General features: G+C 35.5%; 1 protein-coding gene and 1 pseudogene across 3 annotated transcripts in view; one reads left to right on the forward strand and one right to left on the reverse strand.

Moving 5' to 3' along the window:
* Nucleotides 1-26,715, forward strand: part of VMP1 (vacuole membrane protein 1) — a 132,206-nt gene that overhangs the window by 68,454 nt on the left and 37,037 nt on the right. For all 3 annotated transcript variants that reach the window (XM_032615635.1, XM_032615636.1, XM_032615634.1), the window contains exon 7: nt 2,800-2,931. In XM_032615635.1, the coding sequence (XP_032471526.1) occupies nt 2,800-2,931 (132 nt within the window). The remainder of the gene's footprint in view (nt 1-2,799; nt 2,932-26,715) is intronic.
* LOC116745158 overlaps nt 12,296-26,715 on the reverse strand; it is a 45,789-nt pseudogene continuing 31,369 nt past the window's right edge.

Below are 26,715 nucleotides of genomic sequence, written 5' to 3' on the forward strand. Positions count from 1 at the left end.
TCATGAAAATTTTTTTTTAAGTAGAGGGAATTATATAATTAATTCAATATATTATCACCCAACTTCCGCTAATATTAACTCCTGGCTAATACTTTCATCTAGACCCCTCCTCACGCTGCTCACAATTATCTTGAAGCATATTCCAGGTAACATATCATATTTTATCTGTAACTATATCAACCTTAGGACTTAAAAAACATTGTCACGCCGAAGAGAATTTAGGAATAGTCTCTTCAAATCAGTTACCCAGTTAGTGTTCAGATTTTTCTGATTGTGTTTATTTCTTTGTTTTTCTTTTCAAATATATTCGTTGATGAAACTGGATTGTTTGTCAAGTACAGTTTTCCACAGTCTGAATTTTACTGATTGTATTCCTGTTGGTGTAATTTAAATATATTTCTCTGTTTCCTGTGAATTGATAGCTGGGTTGAGAGGCTTGAAAAAAAAATTTTTTTTTTACAAGAATACACTTTATAGTCTTACGTATTCTATCACAAAGTGCAATAATGTCTGGTTGTCTTTCTGTTTATGATATTAACACCATTATATAAGTCCATTATTTTACTAGGGTTTATAAAATGGGGGCATTCCAGTTCCATTATTTTTTTCTTTAGTTATTGACTGGAATACTTTTATAAAGAGAAACTTCTCCTTATCACCAATTTGGTTATCCTGAGATATCTTCCATATAGGTAAGACAGTATAAATAATTGATTGTTTCTCTTTATTTACCAGTTTTTAAAATAATTAGTTGGTTCTCTAACATCCTCCAAAGGTGACTAAATTAACTTCTCTTGTTTAGCAAAATATGATTTGTGTTTTCTTCCTATATCTTTCTTTGTATATATATATCTCCCCTCTCCCTCTTCTCTCTGTTCTTTAACTAAATATGGTCTTATTCTTTTGGCACTTAAGTATGTTCTTTTCATAACTCTTGGTTCACATGTGGATAATGCAGTTACACTTGGAGATGATTGATTTCACACACTGGAGTATAACACTGTGATTGTAAAATGTTTGAATTTCGTAATGTCCCTTGGGGATTTTTGTCAAGGCATTTGCAGGCAGAGCCGTAGGACATAGCAAACAGTAAAGCCTAAAGTTGCTTCTGAAAACTACCAAAGCTTTTTCATTCACTATGACTCAAGGCAGAGAAGCATAGCTCAAAGTTAAGAATTCTCCCAGAGACTACAGGCCTCTTGCATTATTATCTGTCCTGTATATAAGCCGTATATGTCCAAACCAAGTTCCTGGTTCTTTTCCCTTTGTTTTCATCCTTATGTTCTAAGTTGATTTAAAAAAAAAATTCTCTTCAAAAACAAGAATCCACAAAGTGACTGAAACATGAGTCACTCAGTGTCCTGAGGAAATCAACATTTTTCCTGTGGTGAAAATTTATCCATCCTAATGTTGAGATTTCAAGGGGCTTCCTGACCACAGTGTGTTAAAAGCTTTAACTCTGAACAAAAAAGTTGTATTGGGATTAAAACAGCATCCTCAATATCAGAAGGTTTCCTATATATCTAACAGCTATACTAGTGAATGCTCATTAGCAAATCATTTGGATGTTTGAAAAGGGGGGGAACTGACAAAAATAACAGTGTATGTATATATATATATATATATATTTACATATAAAATCTAAAAAACTAAAACAAGTGAGTGGTTATAACAAAACAGAAACAGAATTTCAGATACAGAGAACAAGCTGGTGGTTGCCATTGGGGAGAGGGAAGTGGGGAGGAGGGAACAAGATAGCCATAGGGAATTAAGAGGTACAAACTACTGTGTATAAAATAAATAAGCTACAAGGAAAATAGGCCAACAGTTTATAATAACTTTAAATAGAGTATAGTCTATAAAAATTTTGAGTAACTGTTTTATACCTGAAACTAATATTATATTATAAATCAACTATACTTCAATAAAAAAAAAGAAATAACATTTCAAAAGTCTAGAAAACCATGTGCTATTTCTTTTTTTTTTAATTTTTATTGGAGTATAGTTGCTTTACAATATTGTGTTAGTTTCTGCTGTTTCTTTACCAAGTTCTTGTTTAAATTATCATTTATTTGGCAAGTGAAGTTTTTAACTTGCTTTGCTGTGTGAAATTTTAAAAAGGGATGTTTTTCCAGGCTGAAACAATAAATGTCGCTCTGCAGTTTAAAAAAAAAAAAAAACTAGTGTGTTTTTTTTTTCTTATTCTCTGACAGGTTTATTAGCTCTCAAATTAATGTAGGTTTTTAATCCCAACACAACAATATTGTGTTGTTTCAGCAAAGTGAATCAGCCGTACGTATACATATATCTCCTCTTTTTTGGATTTCCTTCGCATTTCGGTCAACACAGAGCACTGAGTAGAGTTCCCTGTGCAATACAGTAGGTTCTCATTAGTTATCTATTTTATACATAGTATCAATAGTGTATATATGTCAATCCCAATCTCCCAATTCATCCCACCCACCCCTGCTATTTCTAAACTTAATAAAATGAAAAGAAATGTAAAAAGTAAGAACAGAGGATATAAGTAGAGATGTTAGAGAACTAACATTAATTTAGTGTCTGCAGCATACCAGGGATTGTCTAAGAGTTTTATGTATGTTATCTGGCTTGGTATTGTGTAGGTCGGTATTAGGGTATGATTTAAACTCATGTCCTCCTGATTGTGTAATATATCTTTTCCTCCCTAATACATGCATCTTAACATGCTTTTGTTGATATTGAAAAATAAAGATTTGATCCGCTTAGTATCACTGTGTTGAGAAAATCTCATGTAAGTATTTTGGTTTTTTTACGTAGGGTATTGGTACAGCGATCGGAGAGCTGCCTCCATATTTTATGGCCAGGGCAGCTCGCCTCTCAGGTGCTGAACCAGATGATGAAGACTATCAGGAATTTGAGGAGATGCTGGAACATGCAGAGACTGCACAAGTAAGATAAAAATAGAATACTTTAATTATCCCTTAAAGAGGTTATGATTAAGGTAAAATTTTTAATAGTTACTCTGAAGAAGAAAACTGCCAATGTAAACACATAGTTTAGTATAAAATATTTAGAAAAGCTGAAATATGAAAATGATTATACTCATGATCTTAGAATAGAGAAATACAGAAAGAGTCAACAAGACAACTCAGACTAAACCAGGGTAAATTCATGTGGCCAGGGAGGTTAAGGAGCTGAAACATTATTTGTCCATTATGTGTTTATAAGTATTACCAAGCAGACCAGTGAATAAGTAAGGGGGATAAATAGGTGGACCAGACTGTGAATCCAAAATAATAGAACTTCCTAATTAATTTTTTGAAAATAACACCAAAATAGTTTACCATGTTTAGAGGAAACTTAACTCCCAATTAAGAAGGGGCAATTAAGATAAACTTATCCTTTGTTGCAGGGGGTGGGGGGGTGGTGGGGACGCCTTTTACACCTGAGCACAAACTATATATCAACATATATCTTACTGTTACAAAATAGGTGTTGTTTCTTTGTAGGAAAATTCCTACGAACATTAACTGATTGAGTCTCCATCTTAGGGAGGATAGTAGAAATCAATATAGATATAAATAAAAAGGATATAAAAGAGATTCTTGAAAGTTTTCATATAAAATACGTCTCACTCCCCAGATTTGATCTAAATTGTCTTATTATTGTGCGTCTGTAAGTGCATGTGCCCACGTAAGTACGCATAGATTTTTTTTGTTCAATGAGTTCATAGTTTTCTTCTCAGTGGAATCTGAAACCCCAAACCCACTACCCTAGAGAGGGAAAAAAATATTTTTTTTAAATGACAGATGTCCTTTTTTTAAAAAAGCATTATTAAATGGAAATCAACTATGGATAGTTATAGTTTTTAATTGAAAACAAACTTTCAAATATGAATGTAGAATAGCCAAACATAAAACAAAGCAGTCAGAGAGCTATGGCCATCTCTCTGCATGGAAAGAGGCAAATTGTCCTTGTATCTGCTTTATTTTAACCAAATATTGTGCCTTTCTTCCTCACATCATAATGTTTATATTAATGCTAATAATTATTACTAATAATTACTAATAATACTTTTTAATTATTTTTAATGCTTTTTAAACTCCACTATCTGATTTGACCCTAGTGTTAACTCTGAGGTAGTATGGAAAGGTACCATTTTTCTAATTTTATAGAAAACTGCAAAACTAGAAATTGTTACCGCCCAAGTTTTATATGCTTAGAAGTAGAGCTGGAACCAGAACTCAGAATGGCAGCATCACTGGTAAATTCCATTTACTGAAACAATGTCCATCTATAGACATACGTGGTTGAGTATCCTGATTTGTGATAACTGATACCTCTGTCATTTGTGGCACTAATTAATGCATGTCATTTAACATATCAGAACCTTTTATCATCTATATAAAATTAGCAAGTTGAAGTAGAATCAGTCTAAGATGGTGTGCAGCTTTAAATTTTCATGCTGTGGTTGGATACCAAACAGGTATAACTACTGTTCTCTGTTAAGCCAACTAATGTATTGTGATTATTTTCCTTAAAGTTTTTTTGTTTTGGAATTAATATTTTTTTATTTGCACAGTTTCCTCAATCTCTTCTTTCTACCAGCTCTGTGAAACACTTCTCAAGATCACTTTCCACTTGGTAACGCACTTAAATTAATATCATTTCTGTTTTTCTTCTTGGAGTCATCACTCTGGATTCCCCATGCTCCCGCTCTAGTCTGTATGTGGTGTTTTCTTGGCCCTCTGCGCCATTGCTTCTCTCTTGATTTGGATCCCTTATCTTGCTCTTTCTTGATTTACTCCCTAATTTTAGTTGAACATATTCTGCGGTACCTTTCTGAGAAAGGATAAGTAGAAGGAAAATTCTTAAAATGCTGTATTCTTCATTCACACTTAATCAGTTAGATGAATATAGGATTCTAAGTTGAAATCATTTTTTAATTTAAAATTTGGAAGGCATTTCTCAATCATCTTCAGGCTTCTGGTGTTGATAGTGATATACCTAATGCCATGCTGAGCCCTCTTTATAGGTAATCTTTTTGGTTGTTTTGGTTTTTTCTGTAGAAGCTTGTAGATTCATTATCTGAGGTATGGGTCTTTTTTAATATTTATTCTGCTAGGCACTCAGGAAACTTGTGAACCTAGAGTCCACTAGTTTTGGGAAACACTCTTTTTTTTTTTAATAAATTTATTTATTTTTGGCTGCCTTGGGTCTTCGTTGCCGCACACGGGCTTTCTCTAGTTGCGGTGAACAGGGACTACTCTTCGTTGCGGTGCGCGGGTTTCTCATTGCGGTGGCTTCTCTTGTTGCAGAGCGTGGGCTCTAGGTGTGTGGGCTTCAGTAGTTGCAGCACACAGGCTCAGTAGTTGTGGCTCGTGGGCTCTAGAGCACAGGTTCAGTAGTTGTAGTGCACGGGCTTAGTTGCTCTGTGACATGTGGGATCTTCCCGGACCAGGGATCGAACCCGTGTCCCGTGCATTGGCAGGCAGATTCTCAACCACTGCTCCACCAGGGAAACCCCATTCTTGTATTTTTTCTGTGTCAGTTTACCCTCTTTGGTCTCTACTCTTGCTTTCTGGAATTACCATTATTTTGATATTGGGGCTCCAACACCCATCATTTTAATTTTTTTTATAATTTTCCTCCTAATATTTATCTCATTTTACTTTGTATGCAATTTCCTCAACTTTACCTTCTATAATCTAATATTAAAATTTTTTCCACTGTCATATATTTGTTTTCAAAAAGCAATTTGTATTATACTTCCACAAAAATGGCTTATCCTATCTTTTTGAAGGTACTTCGTTTCTTCAAGTTTTCAATACTCCAGGCATTTCTTTTTTTTTTTCCCCTTTGTCTGTTCTGTTTCCTGTTGGAAGCTCTCCTCAAAGTCTGGTGATCCTTGTTTTTCTATTTATATGTAAGAATAAGGCACATAAAACCCAAATGGAAGCTATGTGTGTGGAGGCAAGGTATAGGAGTGGCAGGCCACCTGGTTTATTGGAAACTCTGTATATCAGTTTTTGTGTATCTTTCCTTTGGGGTAGTTCAGTTTCTTTAGTGATGGATCTTCCAGTTCCTTGCCTTGGGAATATAAATCTTGCTGCTGACATTCTAAAGCTAAGCTGTAGAAGGCGGGTTAGAGATCTTCATTTACTGAGTAGACTTTCACTTTACCTAAGACCGTGGATGCCTGCACAAAGATATCCTGAGTCCAGAACCTTTGGTATACTTTCTAGAGACTATACTTGATGTCTTTTTCAGGACTAGGGGAGGAAGCTGTCTGGCTGTGCTAAGTATGCTTTGTATATAGTCTCCTTGTTTTCAGCCCTACCCCAGTTTCTTCTGCAGTTCTGCTGATGATCCTTTATGGAGTTTTGTAATGCAAATCACTTTGCTTCTCTTCTGTATCTTCCACTGCAGCCTCTGTGGTATAATCTTTTCTTCCCAACTGCCCGTCTTCATTTATTAATACTAGTTTCATCAAAGACAGAGTTCAGTGTTTCTATTTGGGGTTATTATTAAGATAAAGGGTGTTCCAGTTATCTATTGCCGAGTAATAACCACCCCCCCAGTATTTAGTGCTTTGAAACAAGCATAGTTTATATTGCTCACAGCTGTGCAATTTAGGCAAAATGGCTTGACTGTAAATCGGAGTATCTACTTCCAGATGGTTTGCTTATATAACTGACAAGTTGATTCTGTCTCTTGGTTTGGAATTCAGTTGACTGTTGGTTTGGGACCTCAGGTTACTCTTCATGAGGCTTCTTGGGTTTCCTCATATCATGGCACCTGAGTTCTAACAAGTGTTCTGAAAGAACCTTGCTGGAAGATGCAAGGCTTCTTGTAACCTAACCTCAGAAATCCCAGTCACTTTGCCACACTGTGTTGGTGAAGTAGGTCACTAAAGCCAGCCCAGATTCAGAGAGGGCAATTAGACCCACCTCTCAATGAGAGGAGTAAGTAAAGAATTTGTAGCCATCTTTAACCTATCTCAGGGGCAACGGTCTTATTTGGTCATCTTGAAATAGAACACTTACTATACAAACTAGAATTTCTCTAGGAGGGGGAATGGGATGGTAATTGATCTTGAAATCATATAATGTGAGAAACTGTTGAAAAGAATTTAGACATGTTTCCTTGAAAGGGGGAGTTGATGAGCTTGTCAAATATTCAGAAGTTGTTATGCTCGTGAGTTATACTCATGCTGAGAAACTATAAAGGTAAACTTTGTCTTAGAATTAGCCAGTGAAAGTTTTCTGAGGCTCACATTGGCTCAATATTAAAAAAAAAATTCCTATAAATTTTAATTGTGTACAAATGGAATTGCTATTTCAAAAAAGAATGAGTTCCTTGTCTTCCTCTATGTGATACCTTTCATGGATCCATGCATAGCGAGCGACTCCCTGCATTGAGTAGAACATTAGCTGGATGACTCATTTCATTCTTCACAATTTTTTTATTCTTGGCTTATAAATAATGCATTCTGTAAATTTGTTACCATCTAAAAGCTCAACTTCCAAAAATTCAGGTCCCCTAGAATTTGATGAAGAAGTAAATCACTCTTCATCTTATACGTGTAATTTGAGCTCTCGAAGACTTTTACATCTTGAAGACTCTAAATCTTTATCTACCATTAGGGTAATAATCTTTTTCCTTCATCCCTTATGGCCATGATTATTATTATTATTTTTTTTTTTTTTGGCTGCGTTGGGTCTTCGTTGCTGCGTGCGGGCTTTCTCTAGTTGCAGCGAGCAGGGGCTACTCTTCGTTGCAGTGCATGGGCTTCTCATTGTGGTGGCTTCTCTTGTTGTGGAGCATGGGCTCTAGGCGCACAGGCTTCAGTAGTTGCAGCACGCGGCCTCAGTAGCTGTGGCACGTGGGCCCTAGAGCACGTGGGCTTCAGTAGTTGTGGCATGTGGGCTCAGTAGTTGTGGCACACAGGCTTAGTTGCTCCATGGCATATGGGATCTTCCCGGACCAGGGATTGAACTTGTGTCCCCTGCATTGGCAGGCGGATTCTTAACCACTGTGCCACCAGGGAGGTCCCCACAATACTTCTGATGGTCATGAGGTTTGACTGTTTTCATCCTATAAAGCCAATAATTACCATCACTGTTTTAGGATAAACTTTATATTTCTTATTCCCTAATTTCATATTTGCTTATATTAAAAAATCAAGTAAGCAAAACGTACACTTCTGTTTCATGTTCTTTAGTCAGAAAATATATACTCTTTATGAACATTTTATTTAAAATTTTTACCCCAAATTACAATTGTATGTACTGTCAATTATTTATATAAACTAGAAAATAATATATTAAAAGAGTAACTTATTCCTGACAATTTTTTCATCTTCCCTATTAATTTTCTAAGGTCAATAAAAATCTGTGTGTAAGGCACTTGTATGAAGTGCCTCGGTACAAACACAGTGAAGTAGAAGATATTTTGCCTGATTTGAATAGGAAAAACATTCAGGAACACACAGCTGGTGAATCTCAGTGCCAACACCCAACCCAGTTTTCTGACTTTGAGATTAGTGCTTTGCTTACTGTAAGCCAGCATAGCAGCATTTTCATCTAGGTTAATGCAACAAAAAATGAAGAACTGATTTTAAAAATTTTTTTCTTTCTGTTACATTTGAATTGATTTTTCTTTTCTTTCTTTATTGCCTTTTATGCTTTTTTTCACCAGTATCCATCAATTTTGTGGCTTATTATAGATTTCAGTATATGTAGGTTTATTTATCCCTACATACTTTTTCCCAGGTGTAGACAAGGGGTTATGAGGTTTTTAACTTTTGTTTATTTATTTTGCAGGTTGGGGAGGGGGCTGTTGCCAGTTTTCCACATTTTAAATTAGCTGAGAGAGTACTAATGTTTTAATTCATTAGTCAAAGAAGAGTTTTGCAAAATAAGTTTGTCAAATATAAGGTTTTTGTTTTTGTCTGTTCTTGCTTAACACTGTGTAGAATATTACTATATCCAAATAAGATACCTCACCTACTTTTTTTTCGTTTTTGTTTGTTGTTTGTTTTTAATTTGGCTGAGTTGGGTCTTAGTTGCAGCACAAAGGATCTTTCATTGCAGTGAGCAGGCTTCTCTCTAGTTGTGGCATGTGGGCTCCATAGTTGTGGCAGACGGGCTCAGTTGCCCCATGGCATGTGGGATCTTAATTCCCCAACCAGGGATCAAACCTGCGTCCCCTGCACTGGAAGGCGGATTCTTAACCACTGGACCACCAGGGGAGTCCCTCCTCAGCTGTCCTGATACACTTTTGTGATGCATCCTTATGTTTGTTTTTCATTTTCACTATGCAAATAAATTTACAACAGTTTTGTCATTTTATGTCTAGATCAGTGATATTGCAAACATTTTTTGTTTTTAGTAACGAATTTGTCTTAGGCTCTTTGCTTCTGTTACTTTTTCCAGGTTTGCATATTTTCAAATTGCGTTAGTGCTTATAAATTGAAACATTCCAGAAGTATTAAAGTAAAAAGTGAAAGCGCACACGCACCTACTCCCCAAAGTAGGATAATAACCACCATATTCTAGACTGTTTTCTGTGTATGGAACACTTTTTTTTAATAAAAGCTAAAATCATACCATATATATTAGTCTTAGATTCCTTTTTCACATATATATCATAGACATTTGATACTGATTTTTAAAACTGTGTTCTTATTACAAAGTGATTACGTACAGCTCATTGTAGAAAATTGGTATTTGTATACTTAAAAAAAAATCCCTTCATCCTTCATTCTTTTTCTCTGTAAATATTTTTGAGTGAATCATATTCTGTTTATTGTTTTATGACTTGTTTTGAATATAAAAACATACTGTGAACATTTTTCAGTCATCAAATATTTTCCACATCTTTGGGTTTTTTTTTTTTTTTTTTTTTTTGTTTTTTTTTTTTTTTTGCGGTACTTGGGCCTCTCGCAGTTGTGGCCTCTCCCGTTGCGGAGAACAGGCTCCAGACGCGCAGGCTCAGCGGCCATGGCTCATGGGCCCAGTCACTCCGCGGCATGTGGGATCCTCCTGGACCGGGGCACGAACCCGTGTCCCCTGCATCGGCAGGCGGACTCTCAACCACTGCGCCACCAGGGAAGCCCTGGGGTTTTTTTTAGTAATTTTCTTTGTGACTACAAAGTATGTTTATTGTATAAAATGTTGAAACCACAGGAAAAAAACCCTTTCGTCTAATTGGTTCGTTTACCCATTTTTTTAATATTTAGTGTATTTTTCATTTTCTTATTGATTGACATTTTTAAGGGGATTCCTTTTGTCATATGCTGCCAGTAATTTTTCCATATTGTTCACTGTGTGTTTTACTATGTTTTGCTTTTTGGATAAAGAAGTTCACATTTTTGTCTTTATTCCAATATCTTAGATGTTTCCTTTTGGAGTTGTGCCTAAAATTATCTTCCTGAACCCTTATGATTATGTAGTAGATATCCTGCTGCATTTCCTTTTAGTATTTTTATGGTTTTATTCTTTTACCTTTAAATCTTTTATCTGTTAAAATATTTTTACCAATCATATAATGTAGGAATCTAAGTTTCTCTTTTTCAGGTCATTACCTATTTGTGTATTGTTCTAACACTATTTTCCCAGTGATTTTAACATGTTAGTTTTCTCTTAGGTTTTTTTTTTTTTTTTTTTGCGGTACACGGGCCTCTCACTGTTGTGGCCTCTCTCGTTTCGGAGCACAGGCTCCGGACGCGCAGGCTCAGCGGCCATGGCTCAACGGGCCCAGCCGCTCCACGGCATGTGGGATCCTCCCGGACCAGGGCACGAACCCGTGTCCCCTGCATCGGCAGGCGGACTCTCAACCACTGCGCCACCAGGGAAGCCCCTCTCTTAGGTTTTATTGTTATAAGTTGGATATTATATTTTTGTAAATAGTTATTAATGGTATATAAAAAGATACTAGGTTTTTATTTGGTAATCTATAAGTTTCCTGACGTCTTTTTAGTTATAGCTTATTGATTGTGGTTGTGATTTTAAAGTTTTTATAGTAATCAGTTTCATAAAGATCCAAAAGTTTATGTGACTTTGGTGCTGGAATTTCCTCATAGATGCATGTATTTTGTAAAACCCCCAGTTTGACAAGAGCAATAAAAAAGTTGGATCAACTGTAGCTAAAATAGCAAATTAAGTAAAATGAAATGGGGTGGGAAATGTGTTTTTTATTCTTGAAGGTAAAGGCCTTTGGTAGAATAAGTTTATCAGCAGGAAGAGTGAAAAAAACCTTGGCTCTCGTTGCTTTACCGTGTGCTCTCCAACTAGGTTAAAGGGTGTATATGCTTTTACTAGGAAACTGTTTCTAGGTAACAATTTTAAAGCTAAGTATTTACTTAAATTCTAGTTTTGACTGATGGTTGGATTTTGTTCTGTAGGTATTTGGGGGAGAAAATAAGATTATTAATGCATTTATTTGAATTATGATTCTTTATGGTACCTACTTTATTTTTGTGACTACAGTATTGAGATTGGGCAGTATTTTTCCACTAAGCTGACTTCCTTTTGCTCTTGGCTTTCTATCATGTTTTTACTAGATGTCTGTGGGAGGTAGACATGAATGAATGTAGCTTCCTATGACCTTGAACAATTCTAGCATCATTTATAAGAGTTACATCTAGAGAGCTGTTATGTGCTTTGTGGACTGTTTCATGCAAGGTTAGTTATTCCCTTTATGATCTTTTTCTTCTTTGTTCCTGATTTCTGTTAATGATATCACGGTCCTCATAATCACTTGGAGTCAAACTTTGAATCATCTGACTCCCTCCTCACTTCGCATATCCAGTCATTCTTCAGGCCTGTTGATTCTACCTCCACGGTATCTTCAAATTCGTCCTCTCTTTTCCCTTCCCACTGCTGGTTCATGCCTTTATCACTTCTCCACTGAACATTTATAGTGACTTCCTGATAGGCCTCCTCTTTACTAGCCTTTTTACCCCAATCTATTTCCACAGAAAGCAACAAAAAACAATTTTCTGAAAAATACCTCTGGTCATGGAACTTTGCTGCTCAAAAATCTTCCCAGTCCCTGGAAATTGTCTCTTGCTGTATCTTTCTTGTGTCACTTATCACTTTCTACCTTCTTTTAGAACTGTCCGTGGGCTTTTCTCATCTTACCCAGGAGTTTGTAAGCTCCTTGAGAGGAGGCCACAAAAATATTTGTATTTTTGGCTGTGCCTGCGTGGTCTTGCACATACTACTCATGCAGTAGATACTTTGAATAAACTAAGAAATATCAGTTAAGAGAGAAAATGTACCATTACATGAAACATGTTCACTTAATATTCAGTCTTTTTTATTAATATCACAAATAAGATTTTTTATTTGTCACCCTTACAAGTCTGAATTTTAAACAGTTTTTTGGACTGGTGGCTCATATCCATCAGCTTGTTCAAGTTTAGCACCTGTCTCATCCCTAGTAGCTTTTCCAGAACTACTGCCTTCATCATGAAACATGAGTTTTCCCATTTCAAACTTGGGGTTTACTTTTCTAACAGAGACATCGTAGAGCAGATAAATAGGTTGGCAAGCCTTTTCCATGTCTTTTCCAATGCTGTCTAGAGTCAGTTTTTTGACAATTTCTTTCAAATCTTCTTCTGGTTCTGGCAGACCTGTTGGTGCTAACAGTGAGGTTTTCTGAATCTGATTGTTGCATTTTTTAGTAAAAACAGCACTGGATAGACGAAGTTAATAATCATCAGTAGTCTTGACATCAACATGAGCTTCAGTCATGGGCTGCCATTTTTTGACCGTGGAACACATTTTGTCATAAGCAAGATCCATGCCTCGGAGATTAGACAGTTTTTGCCCTGAACATCCTCAGTAATTAGCTTGAATTTTCTAAATGCAACTTCATCATTCTGCAGATCAGCAAAGCTCACTTCAAAACATGACCCTTAAGGCCATCCAGTGTGATTTTGGTTCCTTGAGTTTTTGTGACCAGTTTTTCCTGTATTTTTGTATTGAACATATCTGGTGCTTTCACATCATACCGATCTTTCTTAGAAATGGATCAACCACTTTCCTCTAGGCTCCCTTTTTGCTGCCTTTTGTAAGGTGCTTATTCTTGCAGACTGCCGTGTTGCTGCTCAGCCAAAAGGGAATATTCAGTCTTACTCCACTGCAAAATAAAATATAAAATATGGTGAACACAGAAATCATCTTACATAAAAAAGGTTGAACTGTTTTGCATCTTTGAGTTTAATAATCATCTGATTGTAAAGCACTACAGAATTTACAGAATCTTTCATTCAAAAATAGATCATCTGAGAGCAAGGGTTGAAGATAATATAGTAGACATCATTAAGTTAAATGACTTATAATTTTGAATTCAATTAAGTAAAATAGTGCTTGTAAAGTTCTATACTTTAGAAAAAAATAAAGGTTATTGTGGTGACTTGTTTATTAATGAGCTATATAACCAAAGAAAAAGGTAAATTAAAGACATGAGAAATAAAAGAGTTTGAAAAAATAAAGTAACTTATTTGCTTGATGTACCCTAAAAGATTAGGGCAGCCACTGTTATTGAAGTAATGGGGAACGGGAGCATGGGTGTTTGTATTTTTGTGTTTAAAACTTACACAATAGGGTAGGAATGTTGTACATATTTACTTAGAAGAATATGGTTTGAATAAGTTTGCTTTCCTAAACGACATCTGTCCAAGTGACCTAGCTGGTTGGATTCTTTTTCATAAAATATTAGGTTGCTGACTGTGAAAGTTATTATCACTATAGAAAATTGAGAATTAAGTTAGAAATAAGAAATTTAAATTTCTTAGAACTTATCTTTTAAAATAATACAGTCTTTTCCTCCATATTTATAGTGGTTAGCTTTTCTTTCTATTGGGTATAATTCATGAGTCTGTACACCACCTTAGATTAACTAGTTCCTCAAAGGCTGTTTTATAATTTCTGGATTTAATTTTATTTTAAGGGAATGTTTCTTAGCTTCTGTTTAGGACAGCAGTATTTAAATTAATTAATACTTGCCACTTACATTTAGTCTGATTTATTGAAACTAATTCCCCAAGTTAAGTTTAAATACTAATATCTTTTACTAGCTTGTATTAAATATATTTAAGGCTGAAAATACCTTTTTGGGGGGGTTTAATAGGATCCATTTCCTATTCAGAAATTTCAAGTTATTTACATTATTTTATTAGCGAAAACACGTAAGTGATGAACCAAAAAGAGTTCATCAGTTGTAATATAGGTTTTTTTTTTAGAATACTGAGTAATATCTTTATTTTAATTGAAATATAGTTGATTTACAGTGTTTCAGGTGTACAGCAAAGTGATTCAGTTATATGTGTATATATATATTCTTTTTCAGATTCTGTTCCATTGTAGGTCATTACAAAATATTGAATATAGTGTAGTTCTCATTCTTATGGCTAGTGCATTTTCTTTGTATGCAGAATAGATTACCCAGTGAACATCCCCCAAAGTACAAGGTGATAATTAAAGAGGTTTTTGGGGGGGGTTTTGGCACTCTTGATAATGATAGAATATATGTTTGATCATTTGAGTTTAGAGACAATGGGAAAGCATTTAATAATGATTATTTATACATTCGCTAAAGTGCTTTAACCTTCCTTTGATGCTATTTTTTGTTAAGCACATTTTCCTGTGAAGTGTTTGTAGTTGCACACACCATGTCAGTGCCTGCTGGTTGTTCCTCCTGTGAAGTATCCGTTCTTTTATATACAGAGATTTATGAAAGAGTTCATGGTGTGGGTGATCAGAAACCCAACAGGACTCATTTTCATATAATTTAGTGCCAGTTGAACACTCTGGGTGCTGGTTGTTGCTGGGACCTGTTTTTGACTCTGTTGAACCTTTACTGGCTGTGGTTTGTCTGGCCATCACATGACTTCTCTGAAAATTCCCCCTCCCCTTCATTTCCAGTAAACTGTTTGAGTAGGAGTGAGTCAGAGTGAAACCAGCTTCCCTGTAACCACAGGGCTTGTTAAAGAATTTGTCAACGTGGACTCTAGAGGGTTTGCATTAAGCTTTGCAGTAACTGCTATGGTTTGTGTTGCGTCAGGAGTTCCACAGAAAAGCTTCCTGTTCTCAAGATCTCTTGCTTGTTTGCAAAGGGTTAAACTGATCAACTTTACCATAATGAACATTAGAGACACATGTTAAACACATTTATTTATCACTTAAAGGCTGTGTCAAAGCTACCAAGGCTTATTGTAGTTTCTCTTTTCAGAATCACCCAACCACACCCAACAACGTTAAGTTTTTGAAAAGGCAGGCCTGCTAGATCTTCTTTCAGAGCTGGCTCATAATTTTACCACAAAGTACCATCGAGATTAAGCAATTTTAAGTGTCTCTTTTGAAGGATTCTGTTGCAAGATATTGCGACTACTAGCACAGTTAGCTTTTTGTACACAAAGGTCACTTGCTTGCATTTGGTTCAACAAGAAAAGGTAGCACTTAAAATAGTTCTGTAGTTGTAGTTTCTAAGCACACTTAGCATGAATTATGATGGAATTCTTAATACCTCATTTTATTTGCTTTCTCAGGAAGATTTCACTTTATTTTGAATTCTTCTCTTGCCCCTCCACTCCCAGACTTTTAATCTTTCTTCGTTTTCTGACTCTTCTCATTTTCTTTAACCCATTCTTATAGTAGTATTAACAGGAAAGAGAGTTGCAATTTGATTCAAACTGCCAAATAAATGGCCACTGGGAAACTTGTCTGCTCATCGTGCACTCCTGAACCCGTTTTAATTTTACACGTTCATTTCTGTATTTAACCATGTCATCTTGGCCAGACTTTTATTTTAAAAATAAATTTAAAGATTACATTTAAACTTAACCTCCTAAAAATCATTTTTATTCTGCTTACCTTTTTTGTAACAAAATAAATTTAGGGATAAGAACATGGTAGAAAATTTTGAGCCAATTATTCCTCACAGGAAAGAATACTACAGAATAATGGAAGTTTAAAACTGTTTATATTCTAACAATGTTCACGAGCTCCCAGTGATCAAATTGAAATAGAAGAGAAACATTAGTTTTGATGAAGAAGCATTCTAATTGAAATTAGATGATTTAAAAATGAAAATAAGAGGTTAATACAGTCATTTACAAAGCGCAATAAATAATAAATGTTTAAGATTTTTCTTGTTAGTTTGCTTTAGACATTGGAGAAAAATATAGTTTTGTTTTGTGTCTGCTTCGTTCTTCTCATTTGCACACCTGTTTACAGCTATGGGGTGGCGGGGATAAGCATTATACAGGCATTAGGTTACCTTTGTTAAACTAATTTAAAGATTTTACTCAGGTTTGTGTTTCAAACACCTTTTGTAAAATGCCTTTAGAAAGGCCCCTTTCATTGAAACTTAGACCAACAGACTGTATGTATGCTATGCTTTTGCTCGAGTTTGCAAATCAGTAACACACTAAATACACATCCACCCTCTGTTGTAACTGCTGAATGCTCCTAGGGATCCTGGCCTAAGATCAGAGATAGTGCAAGACATTGACAGCAGAGTAACTATTATGCTCATTTCCTATTACAAAAGGTGTTTTTGTTTCTAATTCGTCAAGGTTCTTGGTTTGTCGTAACAGATATGTAGTTCTTTCTTGCTGAGTATTTAAGAAAATTTCTCTTGGTAGAGTGTTCTTCCCATTTTCCTGTCTTGGGCCTCACCATGTAATAAACATGACTATCGTGCTTTTAAACTAAAGGACTATGTAGAGACACCAGGAAGTAGGCATGGTAATTAATACAGTGCTCCCCTCAAAAGTAGGCATGTACTCTAGACTTCCTTGTGCACCTTCCCTGATAAGGGTCTGCATCCATTAATTTATCAAAACTTGTAAAAATTTATTTTTACTACTTCTTGAGGTAAAGACTTCAGTAAGTTCATAGGCTGTTATTTAAAGCCATGCTTCCATTTGTTTGTTTTAAATTTGCCTCTTTCACGTTATAAAGGGCGCTACCCTCATTCTAGTATTGTAAGATTTTTTTTAAACACTTTTCCTTTCCTCTTTCCATAACTTTATAGATTTTAATCAGTTACCTTTTCAGCCTTTCTAAAAAAATAATCATTTACTTTTTATATCTAATAACCCCAAACTCTTGGATCATTTTAATTCGTGCTTCCCCCCATGGATCTTTATCTAATCCTTTTATGTTTTTTTCTGACATGAAGTTGTCAGAACTGCATATGATTTTTCAGGGACAATTACACTACTGTACTTGTGTGTTTTCAGATTTCTACAACCACAGTCCTGTTTGGCAATGCATTTTACTGATGTTTTTAATAAATTGTTTACTTCAATAAACTGTTTACTTGGGAGACCACTCCCAGTTCCCTTTCCTTTGTTCATAACTGGAAACTTTTATAACCCATCACTTTATCTATCTATCTATCTATCTATATCTATCTATATCTATTTTTTTTAGCCACGTTGCATGGCTTGCAGGATCTTAGCTCCCTGACCAGGAATCGAACCCAGGTTCTCAGCAGTGAAAGCAGTGTCCTAATCACTGGACTGCCAGGGAATTCCCCATCATTTTACATTTAAATAATTTTTCCCTAAATGTGTTATCTTACTGTTATCCACTTTGAAACTTACCTTCCACATTTCCTTTTTCTCTCTCAAGTTTACATGATCTTTAAATATATTGCCATGATTTTGGCACTTTATAATTTTAATTTCAGCTGTAGGTTTAGAACTTAAACTCTGTTCCTTTTTTCAGGACCATTTATAAACTTGTTAAGTGGGATGAATGGGTCTATCTTAGGAAAGAATCCCACTATTTACATTTCTCATCATAGAGATGATCCCATTTATCTTTATCCTTTGTTTTCGGTCTCTTAAGTTTCCTGTCCCTGACAATTTTGTAAATTCTGTACTGACCTAGTTTTCATAGCTTTGCATGTCTGAGTTCATCTCAACCATTTTTACTTTTTCCCCCCTTTTTTTTCATTCACAGTATTATTGTTTTTACTTACACAGTAGATTGTCATATGCTTTTTGTTTAAATTCCAGTTTTAACCTGGAAATAAAAGTTATTCATTAGTTACTTACAACCAAAATACAATCAATTATAAATGCTAAAAATGAAGGGTGATTTTTTTCCCCCCTAGCATCAACTAAGATTTGGTAAATACCCTTTCTGGTGAGACATGAGAAGATCACATGAGGAGATACTGGCTTCAGACAGGAAAAAAGAGAGAAGAAAAGAAAAATGCATTACTTGTGTAATGTGTCATTTCTAATAAATCTTGCATACTCAGACATTTTCCCTGAGTGTCTAGAGCACTGTTGTTCTTCTTAGGCTACAGTGTTCGTTGTTATTTCAAGTAGAGGCCAGGCAGGCACTGATAGGAGTGGATGCCAGCCTGCCTGCCTTCCTAAGAATTACCATGTGGTTTCTTTTCAACAGAAAGCTAAGCAGGGATAGAGGGAGGAAAAGGAAGCAGCAGATACTGGCTGGTTTTACTGCTGGTAGCTTGGACTGTGAAAAGGAGGAAAAAACTCTGTGTAGTTATCTGGAACTTCCAAAAATACTGCTCTACTTTTTATCTGAAAATGTTAGCAAATGCTGATGGTCAGACCCTGAGAAAGTCTCCTGAAACCTTATTTCTTCCATCTCTTCTTTGCTCCTAGACTACCCAAGAGATATTTTATGTCTAATAGATGATTTGTGAGTTTTACGGTTAGTAATCATGGTGAGGTGACCATTACAGATGTAAATAACTAAAGAATTTCCTCTTATTTCCTGGAGACAAGAATATCTTGATTAAGAACTAGCATTCATGTGTAGTAATCTCATCCATCGTTACCCTCTTGTCATGGAGTATTTGGTAAACTACTTGGTTGCACTGCAAGGCAGATTTGATAAATTTTCAATTCTTAATGCATTTCCTTCCTTTCCTCCTTCCTGTTTTGTAGCCCTCTTCCTTCCTTGATATTAACATGTTGCTCTTCTCTTTTTGAAATTAGAAACAAAACAAAACAAAAGCCTCTTATCCCCTCAACTTGTGATGTTGCCCTAGAACTGAGCTCACATAGTGTCTTAAAAATTCTGACAAGGTATTTTATTTCATTGGTTCTCAGGGTTTCTTTCTTGATAGTAATATCAAGTAATATCAGTCTAAACAATTTTGTCCCATAATCAGTTTTGTCTCTTAATTATCATGGTGATAGATATTATTATCATCATTTTGCAGAAAAGATGAAGAAACTGTGGCTCAGGGAAGTTTGAAAACAACAAAGTTGGTGCTCTATCATTTGATATTGCAGTAAATCTGTAGAACTGGTGTTCTTATATTCTGTTTCTCTTTTTCATGCTTTCCTTTTCATTTTTTCAGTTTCCGTCTCAAACTCAGTAGGTTTCCTGAGTCATCTCTTTCCCCATCTCTACCAATTGCAACCCACCCACCATCCACATATACACACTAGATTATTTATTTATCTCTCAAGAGAAAAAACTTGCTGGAACAGTCTTCCTCTACATTCTTAGCCTGGCTTATTCCCTCACCTCCTTTAGGTTTTTAATCAAATGTTACCTTTTCTGTCAGGCCTTCTCCAACCATCGTATTTAAAATTACAACTTGCCTGCCACCCCATTTTGTAGTTTTTGTCTCCTCCCATTAAACTGTAAGCTCCATGAGGATCCAGATTATCAGTTTGATTCAGTGTTGTATCCGTTGCTCCTGTAATAGCATTTGGCATTGTAGTAAACACTTGCTAAACGTTTATAGAATTAATGGTCAAACCACAATGTCCTCATCTTTATATTCTTTATTACCATGCATGCATATACCATATATATATGGTAGTTACCAGCTTTTTTGGGTTGAATTTAATTGCTTTTAAATAAGAATTTTGGTTCTAATTTTGTCTTCTAAAATTCTGTATGGGTAAAAACTATATGTAGTTTTCCCAAAACTCAGCACTTAAAGCTTTTCTTTTCCTCCTCTTTTCATGGTTGAATTTATTCAGTCTTCATATGTTTGAGTTATCAAAGCTACTAATTACCACAGACAGACTCATTAGAACCATCTGTAGGAAAGTAAAAAGGTTTAGATTTTTTTTCAATTGAGATTTATTATCAACTGGCAACATGGAAGCAATATTAAGAGTAATTTATGTTACAACGACTTTTGAAAAGTGTTTGGCACTGTCTACATAAACATAGCCTACGATCTAGCGGTTCCATTTTGTAGATTTATACCTAGAAGAAAGATGCTCCAGAAGACTTGACAAGAGTAGTCATAGCAGCATTATTTGTAATAACCCCAAACTAGAAACAACCCTAACGTCCACCAACAGTAGAATAAATAAATTGTGGTATATTCATACAAAGGCAGCAAATTGATTATTGCCACGTGCAACAGCAGGAGTGAATCACATGGACATAATGTTGACTACAGAAGCCAGAAATAAAAGAGGACCTACTGTATAATTCCATTTATATAAAGTTCAAAAATAGGCAAGCTACATTTATAGTAATAGAAGTCAATGATAGTGGTTATTTTGGGAGAAGAAGTAATTACTAGTAGTGCCACCAGTAGGGTTTCTGGAGTTCTGGTAATGTTCTGTATCTGGATCTTGGTGGTAGTTACATGGGTGTGTTCATTGTAAGATTTCACCAAGATGTATATTTTAGATTTATGTACATTACTGTGTATCTGCTGTACAGCTAAAAAAAAAATAGCTTTACCACCCTCCCACCAAAGTAAATTTGGTAATAAATATACGAGTACATGTAGAAATTCATTTAATTATATAGCTGATATAGCTGATATCTTTCTATTTTAGGCACAACTCTCTGAAATGTGTGTCACTCATCGACCTTTATTTTTTACTGTACTCCATGTTACAGACTACATTGATTGTACTTAGGGCCTATGCGTGTGTAACTGAAATAATGTTTTGTGAAACAGTATTTACTTGTATCACATGTACTGATCTCACATTTTTATTCTGTTCATTAAAAAGATGCTATTTGTGACCAACTAAATTTTCACAATATGCAGTCTAATAAAACCATACTAAATAATAGAAATGTATAAATATGAACAGGAGCAAAATCTGAATTTTCAGATTTCTAGATGGATCACGTTTTTAGTACGTATTAAATTTAGCTAGTTGCCAAAATAAATGGTTCTTACTGTTTCAGAAAATACACAGATCTTCTTTGTGTTCATTTTTAGACATGACTTCATAGATTTTGATTAATGTGTGATCTGATTTTTATATGTATATGTTTTATGTGTAATCCCCCCTTTTTCAAAGGGGAAAAGATGGTGTTTATGTTCTTCAATTTTATTTTTAATGTGTCAGAGAGAAGGAAACCATATCCCATTTTTAGATAATGACAAAAGCAAGCAATAAATAATTCTAGCTAGAAAATCCAATACTGTTTTATAATCATTATTTTTAACTTCCTAAAAAGTAGTGTACCGGATGGGATATGAAGACAATAAAACAAATGTTTACTCGTTACACATTGGAGTACACAGATTTCTCATATTTGTTATTTACAGTTTTGATTTTTGCCCCATCTGTGAACCATCTAAGGAACCATTACTTCCTTATTGTTTTTTTTCCTTCTTTTTAACTGCTGAATCCTTATTTTTCTTAATTGAGATAAATTGACATATAACATTGTATTAGTTTTAGATGTACAACATAATGATTTGATGTATGTATATACTGCAAAATTATTACCACAATAAGTTTAGTTAACATCCATCACCACATATTGTTACAAATTTTTTTTTCTTGTGATGAGAACTTTTAAGATCTCTCTTAACTTTCAAATATACAGTACAGTCCTGTTAATCAGAATCACCATGCTGTACATTACATCCCCAGAACTTATTTATCTTTTAACTGGAAGTTTGTACCTTTTGACCACCTATGCCCGTATCACCCATCCTCCATCCATCTGCCTCTGGCAGTCACCAACCTGGTTTTCTGTATGTATGATCTCAGGGTTTTTTTTTTAGATTGCACATATAAAGTGAGATCATATAGTATTTGTCTTTCTCTGACTTATTTGACTTAACATAATGCCCTCTAAATCTATCCATGTTGTTGCAGATGGCAAGATTTCCTTCTTTTTTATGACTGAATAATATTACAATGTGTGTCTTTCTATCTTTATGTATATATCCCACATTTTCTTTATTCATCCATCAGTAGACACTTAGGTTCTTTCCATGTCTTGGCTATTGTAAGTAATAATATTTCAATAAACCTGGGGGGGGGCGTTGCAGATATTTTTTCAAGATAGTGATTTCATTTCTTTTGGACCAAAACCCAGAAGTGAAATTGTTGGGTCATATGGTAGTTCTAATTTTAATTTTTCGAGTACCCTTCATACTGGCTGTACCCATTCCCACCAACAGTGCACGTCTTTTTCTCCTCATCTTTGCCAACACTTGTTATCTCTTTTTTTTTTTATTATTTATTTTTATTTATTTATTTTTTTTTGCGGTACGCGGGCCTCTCACTGCTCTCGCCTCTCCTGACGCGGAGCACAGGCTCCGGACGCGCAGGCTCAGCGGCCATGGCTCATGGGCCCAGCCGCTCTGTGGCATGTGGGATCCTCCCGGACCGGGACACGAACCCATGTCCCCTGCATCGGCAGGTGGACTCTCAACCACTGCGCCACCAGGGAAGCCCTTTTTTTAGTTTTTAATGTTTATTTATTATTTATTTTTGGCTGCGTCGCGTCTTAATTGCGGCACACAAGATCTTTCATTGCGGTGCACGGGCTCTTCATTGCGGTGTGCGGGCTTTTCTCTAGTTGCGGCACGCAGGCTCCACAGTGCATGGCTTTGTAGTTGCGGCACACGGACTTAGTTGCCCCGCGGCATGTGGGATATTAGTTCCCTGACCAGGGATTGAACCCGCGTCCTCTGCATTGAAAGGTGGAATCTTAACCACTGGACCACCAGGGAAATCCGAACACTTGTTATCTCTTGTCTGTTTTATGATAGCCATTCTAATAGTTGTGAGGTGATATCTCATGATGGTTTTGATTTCCCTGATGATTAGTGTTGAGCGCCTTTTCATGTACCTGTTTGCCATATGTGCGTCTTTTTGGAAAAATATCTGTTCGTATCCTCTACCTATTTTTTTTTTTTTTTTTTCCTCTACCTATTTTTTAATCAGATTTTCTTCTATTGAATTGTGTGAGTTCCCTATTTATTTTGGATATTAACCCCTTGTTAGATACATGGTTTGCAAAAATTTTCTTCCAGTTGTTATGTTGTGTTTTCATGTTGTTGATGGTTTCCTTTGCTGTACAAAGCTTTTTAATTTGATGTAATCCTACTTGTTTATTTTTGGTTTTGTTGCCTTTGCTTTGGTGTCATATCCAAAAAATCATTGCTAAGACCAAAGTCAAGGGGCTTACCCCCTATGTTTTCTTCTAGGAGTTTTATGGTTTCAGATCATATGTTCTAGTGTTTAATCTATCTTGAATTGATTTTTGTGTGTGGTGTAAGATAGGGGTCCAGTTTGATTCTTTTGCATGTGGCTATCTAATTTTTTTCATCACCATTTGTTGAAGAGACTATTCTTTCCCCATTGTATATATATATATATATATATATTTTTTTTTTTTTTTTTTTTTTTTTTTGTGGTACACGGGGCTCTCACTGCTGTGGCCTCTCCCATTGCAGAGCACAGGCTCTGGACGCGCAGGCCCAGCGGCCCAGCCGCTCCACGGCATGTGGGATCCTCCCAGACCGGGGCACAAACCCATGTCCCCTGCATTGGCAGGCGGACTCTCAACCACTGGGCCACCAGGGAAGCCCCACCCCATGGTATATTCTTGGCTCCTTTGTCATAAATTAATATTTCATATATGTGAGGGTTTATTTCTGGGCTCTCTATTCTTTTCCATTGATCTGTGTGTCAGTTTTTAAGCCAGTATCATACAGTTTTGATTACTGTAGCTTTATAATACAGTTTGGAATCAGAAAGCATGATGGCCCCAGCTTTGTTCATCTTTACTAAGATTGCTTTGGCTATTCTGGGTCTTCTGTCATTCCATACAGATTTGGGGATCGTTTGTTCTATTTCTGTGACAAATGCCATTGGAATTTTGTTTGAGATTGCATTGAATCTGTAGATTGTTTTGAGTAGTATGGACACTCGAACAATATTCTTCCAACCCATGAGCATATAATGTCTTTCCATTTATTTGTGTCTTCTTCAATTTCTTTCCTCAGTGTCTTATAGCTTTCAGTGTGCAGGTTTTTTACCTCCTTGGTTAAATGTATTCCTAGGTATTTTCTTTTTTGGTGCAATTGTAAATGCAAATGTTTTCTTAATTTCTTTTTCTGATAGTTCATTATTAGTGTATAGAAACACAATAGATTTTTTTTTGGCTGCATTGGGTCTTTTTTGCAGCATATGGGCTTTCTCTCTAGTTGTGGCGAGCAGGGGCTACTCTTTGTTGTGGTGTGCGGGCTTTTCATTGTGATGGCTTCTCTTTGTTGCGGAGCATGGGCTCTAGGCACGTGGGTTTCCATAGCTGTGGCACACGGGCTCTAGAGCACAGGCTCAGTAGTTATGGCACACAGGCTTAGTTGCTCTGCAGCATGTGGGATCTTTCTGGAGCAGGGCTCAAACCCATGTCCCCTGTATTGGCAGGCGGATTCTTAACCACTGCGCCACCAGGGAGGTCCCCACAATAGATTTTTGTATATTGATTTTTTATTCTCCAACTTGACTGAATTAGTTGATTAGTTCTAACAGTTTTCTGGTGGAGTTTTTAAGATTTTCTGTATATAACATCAGGTCATCTGCCAACAGAGAAGGTTTTACTTTTTCATTTCCCATTTGAATAAAAATGATAAGAGAGTAAGCATCCTGTCTTCTTCTTAATCTTAGAGGAAAAGCTTTCAGTTTTTCACAAGACTATGATATTAGCTGTGGGCTTGTCATATATGGCCTCTTTGTCATATATGGCCTCTGGACCCACTTTGTTGAGAATTTGTATGATGATTTTTCCATTTTTTTTGGAGGATTTTTGCATCTGTGTTCATCAGGGATATTGGCCAATAATTTTCTTTACTTGTAGTGTCCTTGTCTGGTTTTGGTTTTGCTGGCCTCTTAAAATGAATTTGCAAGTGATCCCTCCTCTTCAGTTTTTTGGAAGAGTTTGAGAAGAGTGGTGTTAGTTCTTTAAATATATGGTGGAATTCACTAGTGAAACCATGTGTTCCTGGACTTTTCTTTGTTGGGAGATTTTTGATTACTAATTCAATCTCCTTACTAGTAATTAGTCTGTTCAGATTTCCTATTTCTTCATGATTCAGTGTTGGTAGGTTGTAGATTTCTAGAAATGTGTCCATTTCTCTAGGTTGTTCAATTTTTCAGCATGTCATTGTTCATAATAGATTCTTATGAATCTTTGTAGTTATATGGTGTCAGTTGTCATGTCTCCTCTTTCATTTTTTACTTTATTTATTTAAGCCCCCTTTTTTCTTGGTGAGTCTAGCTAAAGTTTTGTCTAATTTATCTTCTCCAAAAATCATCTTAGTTTCATTGACTTCTTCTATTGTTTTTCTAGTCTATTTCATTTATTTCCACTATGATCTTTGTTATTTCCTTCCTTCCACTAACTTTGGGCTTAGTTTGTGCTTTGTGTTCTAGTTCCTTGAGGTATAAAGTTAGGTTGTTTGAGATCTTGTTCTTAATGTATGCATTTATCACTATGAATTTCCCTCTTAGAACTGCTTTTGCTGCATCCATTAAGCTTTCCTATTTTGTGTTTCCAATTTCATTTGTCTCAAGATATTTTTTTAATTTCACTTTTGAGTTCCTTGACCCATTGGTCATTCAATAGCGTGTTGTTAAATCTTCACACATTTGTGAATTTTCCAATTTTCTTCTTGAAATTGATTTTTAGTTTTATACCACTGTGGCCAGAAGAGATACTTGATATGATTTCAGTCTTCTTAAATTTATTAATACTTGTCTTATGTTCTAATACATGATCTATCCTGGATAATGTTCCATGTGTGCTAAAGAAGAATGTATATTCTGATGCTTTTGGATGGAATGTTCTGTAAATGTCTGTTAAGTCCCACTAGTCTTATGTGTCATTTAAGTCCAATGTTTCCTTATTGATTTTCAGTCTGGATGATCTATCCATTGGTAAAAGTGGAGTATTGTATTGAAGTCTCCTACTGTTATTGTATTGCTGTCTATTTCTCCTTTTAGATATGTTAATATTACTTTCTTAAAAAAAATATTACTTTCTTATTTTGGTATCTCTTAGTCCACTATAATCTTGTGGGTCTCATGGACACAAGTCCTGTTGACTTTCAAATCTAGATGTTTTGGGGGCCTGTCTATCAGGTGGAAGTCTTAAAAGTTGGGTCATCAGGTGTGGGTTTGTGGGAAGCCAAGCCTTTTGCTCTACAGGAAGAAGATGGGAGTTGTGAGTTCAGAGTGTTCATGGGAGGAGGTGAGTTCAAGAGCTTCTTCCTGTGTTGGCCTCCTGAATGAGAACTCTCTAATCTCTTATTAAAAGTTCTAAATCTGTATTTCTAGAATAAAATTGCTTTCCTGAAATGTGTTTATATGATGTATTCATTTGCTCTATTATAGAATTCTACCCTAATTTCCAATTTAAATAGGAATTCCAGGGATCATCTCTGATTTAATAATGTAAAAGCTATAAATTGGATATTGAAACTTTCATTTTC

Source organism: Phocoena sinus, chromosome 20 (assembly GCF_008692025.1).
Source record: "Phocoena sinus isolate mPhoSin1 chromosome 20, mPhoSin1.pri, whole genome shotgun sequence".
In the NCBI taxonomy this organism is placed as follows: domain Eukaryota; kingdom Metazoa; phylum Chordata; class Mammalia; order Artiodactyla; family Phocoenidae; genus Phocoena; species Phocoena sinus.